This window comes from Ambystoma mexicanum, chromosome 2p (genome assembly GCF_040938575.1).
Source record: "Ambystoma mexicanum isolate Mex_15411 chromosome 2p, UKY_AmexF1_1, whole genome shotgun sequence".
In the NCBI taxonomy this organism is placed as follows: Eukaryota; Metazoa; Chordata; class Amphibia; order Caudata; family Ambystomatidae; genus Ambystoma; species Ambystoma mexicanum.
In genome coordinates this window covers 596,636,428-596,651,313 of record NC_090923.1, presented here as the reverse complement: position 1 = coordinate 596,651,313, position 14,886 = coordinate 596,636,428, and the positions used below count along the sequence as shown (strand labels likewise).

The following is a 14,886-nucleotide window of genomic DNA, read 5'->3' as shown; positions in this document are numbered from 1 at the left end:
ATAAAAAACAGTTGCTTAAGATTGAAAAGTTTTTTTCTTCTTTCTTGTGGGGTCCTGGAAAAAGGCCTCGGGTTCCAAAATACATCCTAGTACAAAAGATTGAGGAGGGGGGATTTGGATTCCCTGATTTGGTTAACCATTACAAGGCGTTTTTACTTTAAAAAAAAGTTCCTATTATTTTAGAGATTGTGTTGTGAATGAACCAATTTGGTTGCATATGGAACGGGACATTTGTGCTCCTTTTGACTTCAGGTCCTTATACATTATGGATAAATTGCCAGTTAAGAGAATGAAATTTAGTCTGATCCTGGCTACTAGACGAGTGATGGGGGGGAGTGGTTTCGAGACAATGGAATGAGTTATGGTTTCAGCAGTGATGCTTCTATTTGGTACAATGAAGCTTTGCAGAATAAATAATAATAAATGTTTGAATTGGCCTAGTTGGGTAAATAGAAGTATCCTGAGACTGGCGGATGTGATGGATGGGGATAGGTTGTTGAGTTTTGAGGAATTGATGAATAGGTACGGTTTAATGCGAACTGAATAGGTACTTGGCTTTTGAGTCTATAATTAGTAGAATGGAACTGGCTGATGGGTCTATTGGGGATAAACCGGAACTTAGTAAGTTATTGCAGGGTCAGGAATATGGGGTACGTGCCTATATGCAATTTATGCCTATTGACGAGAAACTTCGGGGGCATGGTCCAGGTTGAGAAATACTTGGTCGGCTGATGTTCTGGATGATATTTCTGAGTTAGATTGGAGATACATTCTGAAGGTTAAATTGAATTTGGGTCCTGATATGGGTTTACATTTAATTCGGCAGAATATTTTTGGGAAATTATATTGGACGCCTGTTAAGATGTTTAGGTTGGGGCTTCGGCCTGACGATTTGTGTTGGTGTTGTACTGAAGAAAGGGGTACATTATTGCATTTACTGTGGGATTGCTCGAGAGTGCGGGAGTTTTGAACGGCAGTGATTGATAGGATTGATTTGATTTTTGGTGTGGTTTGGCAAATATCGGCGGTGAGTATCATTCTACTTTCCCGTAAAGATAGGGGTGGTCGAATTAGGAGACATTCTTGCTGGATTGAAAGGGCCATAATGGTGGCTATTAAATTGATACTTGGAGTTTGGAAATCGAGGCAGAAACCTACAGTTGATGAATGGCTGACGGAATTACATCTTTTGGCACAGTATGATAAGGTTTCATTTCGTAATAGGGATAAGGATGATGATTATATGAAATTATGGGGCCCATTTATGGCTCTATATGATTGAAGGGAAAGTGTACTTGTTTTACTGGCTATGGTATTTGTGGTGTAATTGGTGGGGTTCCCCCCCCTTTTTGTTTATTTTTTTTAAAAAAAAATTTAAAATTTTTTTTTGTCTGGTTATGGTTATTTTGTTGGTTATGTTTCACTATGGTTGGTTTTTTGTTTAGTATGAACTATATATGATGCTATTGTTCTTTTGTGAATTTCATTCTTTTTGCTGATTGTGAAACATAGTTACTTTTACTATTGTTGTTTATGTGAAAAATAAGTGTTATGGGGTGAAAAAAATAGGACCAGAGATCATACAAATATTCTTAAGCAGGTAAGTACTTTTGACACTCCCCCCCCTCTCCCCCGCAATGCAAAGTAAGTTGACCCTTTCCTGGAAGGAAGATAAGAACACACAATCACAGACAGGGTAGAAGAGTCATTCAGGGAGCCAGGCCAGCCAATGTGAATTGGGCAAAAGTCTAGGTGAGCTGAAGCACTTCTTGCAGGTAGGTAAAAGTCTTGCACAATGTTTTATAAGTATTTGTAGAAAAAGTTGAATCAATGTAGGGCCACAAGCTGGGAGGCTTGTGAGGGGTAGAAGATTCAAGCAACTGTACAGAAGCAACCAAGACAAGTCTGAACTGAGAACAAGTAATGCTACATGACAAGATGTAAGTCCCCTTAGTTTTACAGTACTGTTTGATTGAAGAAATGGTTTCAGCTGGCTTCTGTTCCTGCGCAGCGCTGCATATCCTTCTGTTCCTGAGCCTCAGTCATGGGGACAAGAGGCAGGACTTCTGGGGACTCGTGCACTGCAATGGCGACGTTCAGCAGCAGCAAAGTGCAAACTTAAATTCAGTGGCACTTTGCGGTTTCGGCTGCTCGCGTCTCAGCAAATAGCACCACCGCGGACTCTCGGATACCACACTAGACTTTCCTCACATCTGGGGTCCAACACTCTGTTTAGGTGGCTCAGGCATGGTCAGTTCTACTTCAACGGAGTCCGTAGGATCTTCCTGAGGCTCGGGTCCAAACTTAAAAGCGATGCACTCAATTTGGTGTTCCTCTCCCTGGCACTTTGCTTCCAGCAGCCATGGAAGCACAGCCAGCTCCGAGAGGATGTCCAAACGAGTTCACTTTGGAGTTGATTGATCCCACCAACTCAAGGGGAGAAGTCGTCCTTGCAGGGCTTCTCTAGTCGAGGCAAATTCGGAGTTTCAGGACAGCAGCAGGGCTTCACTGGGCAAACCAACAGTCCAAGAGTTGCAGCAGGTTTCTCCTCCAAGTTCTTCTTCGGATTTGTTCGTCCATTGGTCGACTGCCTTCCAAGCCAAAAAGCCTTGACTTTTATACAAGTTTCTCCCATTCATTTCAGCCTAGCTGTCAATCACATAGCACGGTGGCTTTCCTTGCCGGACAGCCAGCCGGCCAATCACCTTTGGGTGCATTCCTGTAACCAAGGGGATTAAGCACAGGGAGTTGCGGGCACCTCCTTCACTTCCTAGCCCTGCCAGACACTCTGGAGCCAGAGGCAGGCTTTACTCATGAATCCCGCCAAATGCAAAATGAACAAAGGGACCAAACGTGGTTTGGCTTGCAGAGTAAATCTCAAGAAGGACCTTTCCAGCAAGAAATGGCAAAGAAAGAAGACCGGGGTCATTTTGACAAAATGGGCACCCACGGGTGCTTTACTGCAGCTGCAAACGCAGCCTGCTGTAAAAACACACAACGGTAGTTGAAAGTAAACCACTGCCACCAGCCATTAATTGTAGAAAGGCTACCTTAAAAATGTTACATGAGAAACTATACAAAGGGGATACTAAGTAACCCCTCCAGCGCACTATTGTAAGATGGTGTGTGCTGGGTCTAGAAAGTTACAATGGTAAGTTAAGTCAATTTCACTTCACTGCTCTTGGAAACAGTAGTTTATCCAATAGGAGATGATGCCTATGGAGTTTGTCCGAGTCCAAATCACAGAAAAATAAATGAAAGAGTGGGGAAAAAGGTCTCTCTCTCTCCAGGATAAAAATGTAAAAGTCCTACAGTCCAGCCAAAGTGCTGGGCGTCTCTGAGGTAGAGAGGAATTGGCACATTTCTGAGTATTCTCCCTAATGGTTAGATTTGTGTTTCTTTCAGTCTGCATTAACTCATCCTTCCTCCTCGTCCCAGTACTTTAGGATTTATGTTACGTTATGTTATGTTATGTTGAAGGTACTTCTATAGCGCACCGTCACCAACGGAATCGGTCCCGAGGCGCTCTGGCGGGTCTGTTAACAGGAAGGAGGTAGGGTTAGTCGGGAGGAGGGAAGTAGGAGAGTGGGACAAGTGGTGTGCTGCTGGCAGCTTCAGCTCGGTATACACAGAGTGCTGGGCTTTGCTGCAAGTATCGGATCGGGGGAGACCTTGTGTGCTGTAGGTGCCGTTCATGTGTTGTTGATGTGGTCTGGTAAAGTGCGTGCAGATTGCTGGGAGAGAAATGGTTGTGTGACTTTTGTGTGGGGTAAGTATGCAGAAAATGGAGGGTTGGGTTAGTGGGGTCTGTATCCTGCTTCAGGTACTTCTGGCTCTGTTTGAGCTGTATCCCTGTGGGTGGGGTTGTTGCTGGTTCCTTCTGGGCCGTCTTGCTGTGGTGGTACTGCGCTGATCCAGCTGTATCATAGTGAGTATTGTATTGCGTTATAAGTGTGTCTGAACCTTTCTTTGGGTATGGAACTGGGTTGGTAATATCTATTCTCTTATCTAATGTGACACTGGTCGGTTGAGGCTTTGAATGGTTCAGGTTCGGAGTGCTGTTGATGGGGCGTCCTAGTGCATCCATCTTGGTCAGCCTGTGTATTCAGTCCTTAGTTTCCTCCTATTAGGACTATCTTTCAGTTGGTTCTTTGGTTTCCCTGGGATGACATCCTTGGGGCTGTTGTTTAGTTGTAGTTTGTGTGTGATGGTGCATTGTGCTTCCCGCTGTATCTTGATGAACATTGTGTAATGTGGGTGCTTATTCTGTTTCTCACCCTCTGAATTGGATCTAATGGTACGGGTTTTCCTATTCCCTTGCTATCTGCCGTGATTAGGTCTGTTGGGAATGGCTATAGTTTAAGGTCCATGGTCCTATTGATGAGTCGTCCTGGCGTTTCTGTATTTGTCTTGCTATGTATTCGGTTTTTGGTCCTATTACGGCTATATCCCGGTTAGTCGTTTGGTATGTCGTGGGATATTTTCCTTAGGGTTTTTCCATCGATTACTTGGTGTGGATCAGGGTCGGTCTCTTCGTTCATCGCTGTTTTAGTTGTGTGTGTGCACCTGTGGCCGGTCTTTCTAATTATGACATGAAGAGCCAGGTTTTGAGGAGTTTCCTAAATAGTAGGTGGTTTCTTGTGTTACGTATGTACTTTCGAAGGTCGTTCCAGGTTTTCGGCGCTTGGTAAGAGAAGGAAGATCCTCCAAGTTTTCTTTTGTTGTAGGGTTTTGGTTCCTGGCGGATGTCAGTGCTTGATCTGAGCGTTCTTGTTCGTTGTAGATGCAGTTTGTCTCTCAGGAACTCAACGCCTTGGTTGTGTACTGCTCTATGCGTGATGCACATTGTTTTGAATTTTATTAGTTGTTTAATTGGTAGCCAATGTAGTGTTTTAAGCGCTGGTGTGGTGTTTTCTTCGGGGTAGTTTCAGAAGCTGTCTGGCTGCCGTATTTTTAATGCGTTGTATTTTTCTTTTTTTTAAAGTCGTTCAGGAATACCTAAATATAGGCTTTTGGCGTAGTCTACTCTGGACATGACGAGGGCGATGATGATGATGGTGGTGGTTTTGTTGTCAAACTATAAGAACGGTAGGATCCTCTTTGTCGCTCGCAGGAGGAAGAAGCATTTCTTGAGGAGAGCGTTTACCTGTGGCTCGAGCGTGAGATAATTGTCCAAGAACCCCCAAGTTTTTTGCAATCAGCGAGGTTGCTGGGGCTGTTCCGAGTTCCCTTGGCCAAAGGATGAAGTGGTTTTCTCCTCCATATTTTGTGACAATCATTATTTCTGTTTTGCCCGGGTTGATTTTGAGGCAGTTGGAAATCCAGATGAATACGTAGCGGAGGCAGTTTTCTAGCATTGTTTATTTCAAGGTTGTCTTGTATTTTGAAGATGTGTATCGTCTGCATAGTTGAAGCAGGTGAGGCTGTCGCTTTTCATGATTCTGTTAAGTAGATCTAGGTAGATGTTGAATAGTAGCGGTAAGAAGGATGATCCTTGTGGTACTCCCCAGGTGGAATCTCTCGGGCTGGATTCGAAGGGTTGCATCCATACGGTTTCTGTTCTGTTTGTTAGGAAAGATTTGATCCATATTAGGGTGGTGTCTGTTATTCCAAGTCCTTCAAATCTAGTTATGAGGGTGTCGTGGTTAGCTGTGTCGAATGCTGCTGATAGATCTAGGAGTATCAAGGCAGTGCTGTTGTCCGAGTCTGCGTTCATTTTTAGATTGTCCCATATTGAGAGGAGAGCTGATTCTGTTACTCTCATTGGTCCTCTCATTGGTCTGAAGCTAACTTGTGCCTGGTCTAGTAGGCCGTGCTCTTCTATGAATTCTTGGTTCGTTTTGCATATGTACATTTCCAGCAGTGTGTGGGATGTTGGATGTCGGGTATCTGGAAAGGTCCTCTGCGGTTCCCGCTGTATCTTTGAGTAGTGGCCCGATGTATGCAGTTTTGAAGGCTTGTGGCACTTTCCCGGTTGCGCTTGAAAGGTTGAGGATGTTCCTGTGATATTCCATGGGAATTCCTCGTTTAAGAATCGATTTGTATATGTATGGTGGGCAGGGATCTTCGGGAGACCCTGAGTTATTGCTTTCAATCACCAGTTTGCTGCATGTCTCCCCCGATATTTCTGGAAAACTTCGTAGTTTGTTTGGGTGTTCCTTCTGAGTGTAGGTGGGGATCGTGGTCAGATTGAGAGGTCTGCTTTGTATGGTTTGTTGGATGCTGATGGTTTTGTTTTTGAAGTGGTGTGCAAGGTCATTGCATAGTTTCGTGGATGGAGTTGCTGTGTTACATTTTTAATGTAATTTATGATTTTGAAGAGTTCTTTTTGGGTGTTTGGTGCTTCAATGATTCGGCTGTCGTAGTGTTTCCTCTTCACTTTTTGTATGCGTTGTAGGAATTTCAGCTTGTTCGCAGCGTTGTTTTGTTTTCTCCAATCAATTTCTAGTCTTCGGTTTTTCCTTTTCATGGTGCTAAGTAGTGGGGTGAACCATTTTGCCATTGTCCGTTTATGAGAACGACTGAAAGGCTTTTCTTTGGCGATGTTGTCTATAGTAGTTATAATCCAGGAATGCAGCAGGGCTACTTTATTGTCCAGGTCATCTTCCATAAATGTTGGGTGTGGTTTGCTGAGCTCCAGTGGTTCAATTAGGTTGGAGTTTTTGATGGTTCTCCAGTTTCTTTTCATGGTGTTCAGTGTTTTGTCTGGTTGACTGCTTATTGGAGTGGTCATTTTGATTACAAAGGGGATGATGAGGTGGTCGCTCCAGAGTATTTGAATTGCAGGTGCTGTGGTAGGGAGTTGTTTGTTTGCGAAGATTACGTCGTGTATGCCCTGCCGAGTGGGTTGCTCCTTTGACTAGTTGTCGTAGATTCATTGCTGCTGATTGGCTGGTTAGTGTTTGTTTTTCTTTTTTGTATGGTCGTGTTTTCTTCTTCGAACCAGATGTTGAAATCTCCGAGGACGATCAAGTGATTGTGTTTGATTGCTAGGACGGTGATTGCCTCTGTGAAGGCGTCTATGAAGGTTGCATCATAGGTTGGTGGTCTGTATATCAGTATGAATTTCAGGTATGTTTTGGGGATTACTGCTAGACGTATGATTAAGGATTTGCATTTATCGATGTTTAGTGGGTCTTCCAATTTGATATCTACCCTTGTGTGTGATTGCCAGTGCCCCCACACCCTGCTTTTGTTTTTTCCGTTTGCTTGGAGGCATTTGTAGTATTCAGGCAGGCAGTTGTTGAGGGCGATCTTGTAGTTGTCGTCTAGCCATGTTTCTTTTACAAATAGGATGTCGATCCCTCTGTTGCAGAGCAGAACGTATATTTCGGTGGCATGTTTGGACATTGACTTTGCATTGATTAGGTTGCAGTCGATCTTTTTGGTGTGGTTTTGCTTGTTAGTCGTTCCTTGTTTTGGTTATTTATGCAAGTTGGAGTCCCTAAGATTTCTAGGATTCCCAAAGTGATATTGGTTAGGGTGGTTCTTTTTTTAAAAAAAAATTATAAACCGGAGATGTTAGATGTGTGTATGAGGTATGATTGGTATTTTTCCTAGTGATTTTTAGGAAGGGGTTTCTGGGTTTCAATGTGGGAGGTTTTTTTAAAATGACAACAAGCTGTCAAGAATTTGGGAATTATAAGGTGGTCTTCTCCATCTTGGGAAGAATACAGCGTCTCACTTGCTGGGGTTCCCACCTTCCTCCGACAGCCTTCTACCTCCCACATGATCCTCCCTCAAAGTACCACCCCGAGAGTCAGGATCAGGTAGTGGCTGCCGTTCCCTGGCTATGTGGGAAGAGATCCTTGATGGGGAATCTGTGACGACTCCACAGGATTCATCACAGGTACCACCACAAGTGGCACAGCACCTTCCTAACACCATGTATTGGTACTAAGAAAAGGAATTGTGGATAAAGTGTTAATTTCCCTTTACTATTGATCCCTTTCCCTGCTTTTTTCATGCCAATTGTTCTTTTTTCTTTAGGCGGGGACACAGCGTGTTGAAGATTCAGCTCCCCAGTAAGGAAGAGCATGTCATCCTGGTGCGGCTGTCAAAGATCCAGCGGGCCCTGTACACTGAATTTATGAACCGCTTTCGCGATGCAGGCAACAGTGGCTGGTTAGGCCTCAACCCTCTCAAGGCATTTTGTGTCTGCTGCAAGGTACGAATGGTCAGAGTAAAGTATGGTCATTGTTTGCATCGTTTTCACTTTCATGGATTTTCTATTTGGTGCACACCACAGTTAGTGCGGTTAGACATATTAGGTTTATCATCAAATGAAATACCTATTTCTTAATCATGTGTGTTGACTTCAAAGTTGGGCAACATACACCACACTGGTTTGCTATCAGTTCACCCTAACAAGCCTAAATCAAATGCATGTGTGCCAATTTGAGTGTGTGCTATAATTTAGTTTAACAAGAACTGTGTACTTTTCTAGTCTCGCAGGACATAGTCTGGACGACTTCCCGAATTGAAGTGGGAGCGATTTCAAATATTTAGGGAACACTATTGACAATGGTTTGAATCATTATCTATCATGAGGCAACAGTAAATAAAAGAACTCAAATCACGACTGCATTAAAAAGCTTTGATCATCAATTTGGGGAACTTCGTTTGGGGCCCGATTATTGAGGCTTCCAAAATAAGTTGGTACCACTGTACTTTTAGGAGCTAAGCATGGGCCTTAGAACACTAGAGGGTAAAAACTTGAGGAGGGTCCTTTGCCTACCGAAAGAAATACTACTTAAATATATATATACTCCAAACTGGGACTTCTTTCCTTGGCCACATAAGCATATATTTGACCTTTATTGGATTCCTGATGCCAGAAGAACTTCCGTATTGGCATTTCCCACGGTGGAAATTAAGGATCCACCAAAAGCATCCTTCCTATGGGAAACCATGCTGTGTCCTGCTTGAATGACTTAACATGTCCATGGGGACCATTTTAACATGTTTGCAATATAAAAAGGAAATACAAATACTGGACAAAACTGATGATCGAGTACATTTTACCTTATTTCAGAGAATTAAAGGATCAAGTGGATATCTGATATTTTCTAGCTTCTCTGCAGCATCCACCATGCTTTGTTTTAATTCCTTCAAAATTCTTTTAATGTTGCAACTTAAACTTTAGATTGAATCTATCGAAACTAAAGATGTATCAGCTGGTTTGAGGGAAATACCCCAATCTACATTTGTTTGTATACAATGCAAAGCATTATAAACAAAATGAACGATGCAACAATTGTTTGACAGAAATGTTTGCGTGGATATGTAAATAATGGTAAGAATGTGAAACGAGAAGGTTTGGGTTCGCTAGGGTGAGGAGATTTCCCCTATTGGGTTAGAAATGCACTTTGTCGTACTAGATCCAATTACCCTAAAAGAGGTTTGAGTCTAACAATATGCCTGTGTGGGTAATTGACCCTTCAAAATAGATTGATTGAATATAGCGAACAGCAAAATTACCTGCAATTGGTCAATATAATTACTGTTATATAATTGCACATCATTGTTCAATGGTTTAAGTATAATTTAAGAAAGTATCTTTCTCCAGCATGGGGTCTGGCATGGATTCACCTGCTCATGAATATTCCCCGTCGTCAGGCTGGGAATCCTCGGTAAAAGAAAAAAGTTTGTTTCATTTCCAAACTGCCTTTATTATATAAACCTATCACTGAGCTCTGGGTCACACTGCCCCCATGACTGCCCTCTATCCAAACCCCTCCTCTGGCAGCCATCTTCAGATGTTTTCAGAACGTTCAAGTGTTGGGAGTCCTCGTGCTTCACTCTTTGAGATTTTTGCTGAGTCTTTCGCTTTTTGATAGTTAAACTCTATTTTTCGGTCAGTCGGGCCCGTGTGATCCATCGGTCAACCTTCTGACTAATGGGTCCCTGTTTTTTTGTTTTTTTCCAGCGCCCCTCAAGGGCTGTTTTCGTTGTTTTCTTCTTGGAGGCTTCCAGAAGATTCTTCAGGCCTACACCGCATGGATCATGTCGGACGAGAAGGATGGCACTTCCCTTTTCAAGCTCTGCTCCTACTGCGGTTTGCAGAATGTGTACATAGACAATATGTCTGTATTGCCTGCACCCATCTCACAAGGAGGAAGATTGTGAGATTTGCCGTGGCTTCACGAAGTGCACCTTGAGGGATCAACACCAGCGATTGGAATTGTGGCTGCAGGCCAAAGCCTCTGCCCTGGGTGGAACCCAGGGGCATGCCTGTTCCGGATCGTGCAAACCTTAGCAGGCTTTTAAGTCCTTTGAGGGCGCCCCACCCATGGGGGCCCAACACAAGGCCAAGCACTGCAAGTCCGCTTCCGTCAGAGTCACCGCTGCTGCGGGTCCCGTGGTGGGCCGGGCGCGATTGTCATCCCCATCGGCATCGATCTCCAGCCACCACTCTGGGTCGTCAATCAAAAGGCAGTCAGCTACCCCGGGAAGCTGAGAGAGAATCCAGAGAAGGCCAAGGAGGAGAAAGCCAAGCAGGGTGCAGTGTCCGACCCACCTGCGACGGAGTAGGCCAAGCAGGACAAGGGATCCGACAAGGCCCCGAAGGAGAAGGCCAAACAGGGTAAGGTGTCCGACACAGCCAGGAAGGAGAAGGCCAAACCGGACAAGGGACCTAGCCTTTCCGTGAAGGCTCAGGTGCACCAGGCAAAATCGACAGCCAGAGCGTCTCTTCCTCCCAGGAGGGAGGCTTCGAGCAAGCCACTGGAGAACACCCCAGAGAAGAGGATGCTGGACCTCAGCCTGAGACTGACCATGCCCCCTACCCCCCCACACACCCCCCTGGACCTGAAGAAAAGAGGGGGCGGGGCTTGAAGGCCTTCAGGTAACACATCTTCGGCTGAGGAGGATGCGATCATTTCCGTCCACACCGTCCAGGAGGGCGATGACGAGGGAAACGCCGGGGACTCGCCCCACGACGGGGGCGACGATGACAACAGGGTTACCATCTATGGAGACGATGACGAGGAGCCCCGGGACGACGAGGGACCTATACCCAGCGCTCCTACACCCCAGATACCGCCTAAAGACCATTCGCTGGACATCCTCTCGACCCTACACATGCTGGTGTCTGAGATCCAGAGGAGGATGCCGACAATCCCACTGTCTGCTCCTCCTGCGGCACCAGTACCGGCCACCCAGTTGACAGTGGGAATCGCCAGCCAAGAAGAGGAGGAGGCACTCTATGCCTCCATGCCACCCATCGCCCCTCTCTCCACGGTCCCTCTCCCCCCAAGGGAGACTGAGTCGGACACGGCATCAACAGGCACGAAGGACGACGGCGGGATGGTGGACCTTCTGTCTCCTCCTCCCAGGGTGTCTCAGCTGGATGAGGTAGGATCTTTACATGCAATGATTGTCAGGGCTGTTCCAGCTCACGCCGGACGAAAAGAAGGAAGGCTTCTTGTATCAGCACCGAGAAGCGAAGAGGAATACCGCTCCTGGACGATGTTTGGCATAAAGGGCTGGCTCTGCTGAAGAACCCCACTACAGCCTAAGGGAGACCGGCTGTGGAAGAAGTACAGGGTGCCAGACTGAGCTCAAGTGCCTATGGTCTCAACTGTCGCCGGACTCGGTGGTCTCAGTGGCCGCCAGGAAGAAACTGTCAAGCTTGGCGTCCTCGTCTTCTTCCACCCCTCTGGACAACGAGGGGAAGAAGTTGGATTCGATGGGTAGAAAGGTTATCTACTCTTCGGCGACGACTGTGAAGGCTGCCAACGCACTGGCGATCGTGGCCAGATATGACAGAGAGCTATGGTTTAAGCTGGTGCCGTTACTGGACTTCCTCCCCGATGACAAACAGGTTGAGGCTTTGGAGACCTTCAAGAAGGCGAGATGGTGTCAGTGGCCCTGGACATCACGGACACAGGCTTCCGCCAGATGGAAATGGAGTCTGTTTAAGCCGTCGTGGCTGGCTCAAGGCCACCAACTTTAGACAAGAGGTCCAGACAGGGATTTTGGACATGCCTTTTGAAGGGGACAACCTGTTCGGGAAGGCTGTCGATGAATAGCTGCAGGCCATCAAGATGGAGACGGCACATGCCCATGGCACTCTACAGCAACGACAACCATCCTTTGGTTCCTCAGGAGCGAAGTCCATCCGCTCTTTGAAAGGTTTTGGCGGGGGCTTGTCCGCTTACCGCCAGGCCTCCAGTTCCTCGACCCATCAAGCCAACAGGGGTCGCTCCAAGGCCTTCGGGGGTGGCCGTCGTCAGGGGCTGAAAGGCGGCCCGTCGACCTCAAAGCAAGATTGAACTGGCCAGGATGTCGGGCCCCCACCCGTGCACCTCGGTTGTAGGCCGGCTGGCGAACCTCATTGACGTGTGGGAGACCATCTCCACCGACAGATGGGTGCTGAACGCTCTTGCCCATGGACACACCATAGAGTTCCAGCGGAAGTGTCTGCGAATACCACGGGTGGCCCTGCAGGAGAACCACATCCCTCAGCTGCTGCTGCTGGTGGTTCGGGCCATGTTACGAAAAGGGGCGATTGAGTTGGTTCATCTGCGACTCCGAGGCACTGGAGTATACTCAAGACACTTTCTCGCACAAAAGAAGACCGAGGACTGGAGGCCCATTCTCGATCTATGACGGCTCAACAAGTACATAAAGTCCCTGAAGTTCCAGATGGTCCCACTGCAGCACGTGCTCCGCCAGCGGGAGGAGGGGGACTTTCTATCGTCGTTGGATATGGAGGACATGTACGTCCACGTCCCCACTCACAAAGGACACTTCAAGTTTATGCGTGTCGTTGTTGAGAGGAAGCATTACCCGTTCAAGGCTCTTCCCGTCAGCCTGAAGGCTACGCCCAGAGTCTGCGAGTGGCGGCTCATCTGCGACTACAAGGGATCCACATTTACCCCTACCTTGATTGACTTGCTCATCCGGGCCAAGTCTAGGGACATTGCCGTCGAACACATGGAGCGGACCGTCCATCTGCTGACAGAACTGGGGTTCTCAGTGAATTATGCCAAATCCTGCTTGACTCCATCGCAGGGCTCTCTGTTCCCGGGTCCCAAGCTCAACACAGTGTCATGCCTGGCGTCACCGTCGCAGGGAGAGGATATTGCCCATCCTGGGCAAGGTGCAGCGGCTGTTGGCACTGAAGATCACCACAGTGAGGATCATCAAGTCTCTGCTCGGCATGATGTCATCTTGCATATACCTGATTCGGCTCTGCAGGTTGCGGATGCAGCGACTGCAGGAGTTCCTCACGTTGGGTCCAGGTGTCCAGAAGCTTCCCGGACAAGATCGCGCTCGATGAGTCCCGACGAGTGATCAGATGGTGGGTCGTCTACTCCAATTTTGCCGGATGCACGTATTTCCAGAGCCCCCGTACCAGGAGATGGTTACGACAGATGTGTCTCTGGAAGGATGGGGAGCCCACACAGGACGTCTTCACACCAGAGGCCTGTGGCTGCTGGAAGAGAAGACGCTACACATAAACATACTGGAACTACGGGCAGTGTTTTTCAAGTTGTTTCTGCCGTCCCGCAAGGGCAAAGTGGCGAGGGTCTTCACGGACAATACCACCACAATGTTTCACATCCAGAATCAGGGGGGGGGCACCAGATCCCCAGCGCTCTCCAGGGAGGTGCAGGACTTATGGCACTGGGCCGTTGCCCAGGGGATGTTCCTCATTCCACTCCATCTAGCAGGAGTAAAGAACACAGTCACCGACACTCTCAGCAGGGAGCTACGCTCTTGCCACAAGTGGGAGCTTCGGCAGGACCAAACGGACCACCTGTTCGACCAATGGGGCAATCCCCAGATCGATCTATTTGCGATGGCTGAGAATATGGGGGGGACGCATTCTCATTCCCTTGGGACGGCCTGTTTCTGTATGCGTTCCCTCCATTGCCGTTGCTTCTTCGAGTCATCAATCAACTCGGACGGTACTGCTGCAGGATGATCCTTGTTGCACCAGCGTGGCCGAGGCACATCTGGTACCCGGACCTTCTCAGCATGTCAGCATCCCCTCCAGTCAAGCCGCCAGTGGTAGCGGATCTTCTCGCCAGGGAAGGAGGTGCAATTCTGCAACTCGACCCGGGACCGCTGAACCTGAAGGCCTGGCTCCTGCAGCATTAGAATTTGGGATTACAACCTCCCAGCGGACTGCAAGGCAGTACTCGCCAAGGCCAGGCTCTCATCCACTTTGAAATGCGAAGGACACAAATGGAGGAGTTTCGCAATTTGGTGCCATTCTCAGAAGATCGACCCTCTGAGTCACGGCCCCTCTCACGCCTCCATAAAGGTTCATCTTGTGGCTATTTCCCGCTACACCAGATCCCCAGGACGACCAGGAATTCATCAAGCCACTGTTCCGCACATTCCGGCCAGTGAAGGCACCGGCCCCAGCATGCGAGTTCAATGTGGTACTTACTGGGAGCCCCGTTCAAGCCTCTGCATTCTGCTCAACTCGGGTTTCTGTCGTGGAAGACTGCTTTTCTCGTGGCCATCACCACTGCACGACAAATGGGTGAGATCCAGGCCCTATCCTGTAAACCACCTTACTTGACTTTCCACGATACGAGGGTGGTGCTGTGGACGCTCCTCTCCTTCATGCTGAAGGTGCCATTGGACTTTCATCTAAACGAGCCCTTGGTGTTACCTGTGTTTTTTCTGATGCCTTCGCTGGATGTGGCTAGCGCGCTGACATTTTATGTGGCCGACACAAAAAGTTTCCAGAAAACTTCTCAGCTTTTTATGAACTTTGGTCCTGTGAACCATGGGAAGGGCCTGTCCAAGGATTCAATTTCCAGGTGGCTCTCTGACTGTATCACTCATTGTCACCGGTTGGCAAACCGACCTCTGCCTGGATGTCCGAGAGCATATTCTACCAGCACTATCGCTGCTGCTACGGCG

The 14,886-nt window shown here is 47.4% G+C and overlaps 1 protein-coding gene across 1 annotated transcript in view; it reads left to right on the top strand.

Annotated features, from left to right (window-relative positions):
- Positions 1-14,886, top strand: part of RAD54L2 (RAD54 like 2) — a 1,748,428-nt gene that overhangs the window by 1,078,298 nt on the left and 655,244 nt on the right. Inside the window, exon 11 of the mRNA XM_069644107.1 lies at positions 7,990-8,167. Within this exon, the coding sequence (XP_069500208.1) occupies positions 7,990-8,167 (178 nt within the window). The remainder of the gene's footprint in view (positions 1-7,989; positions 8,168-14,886) is intronic.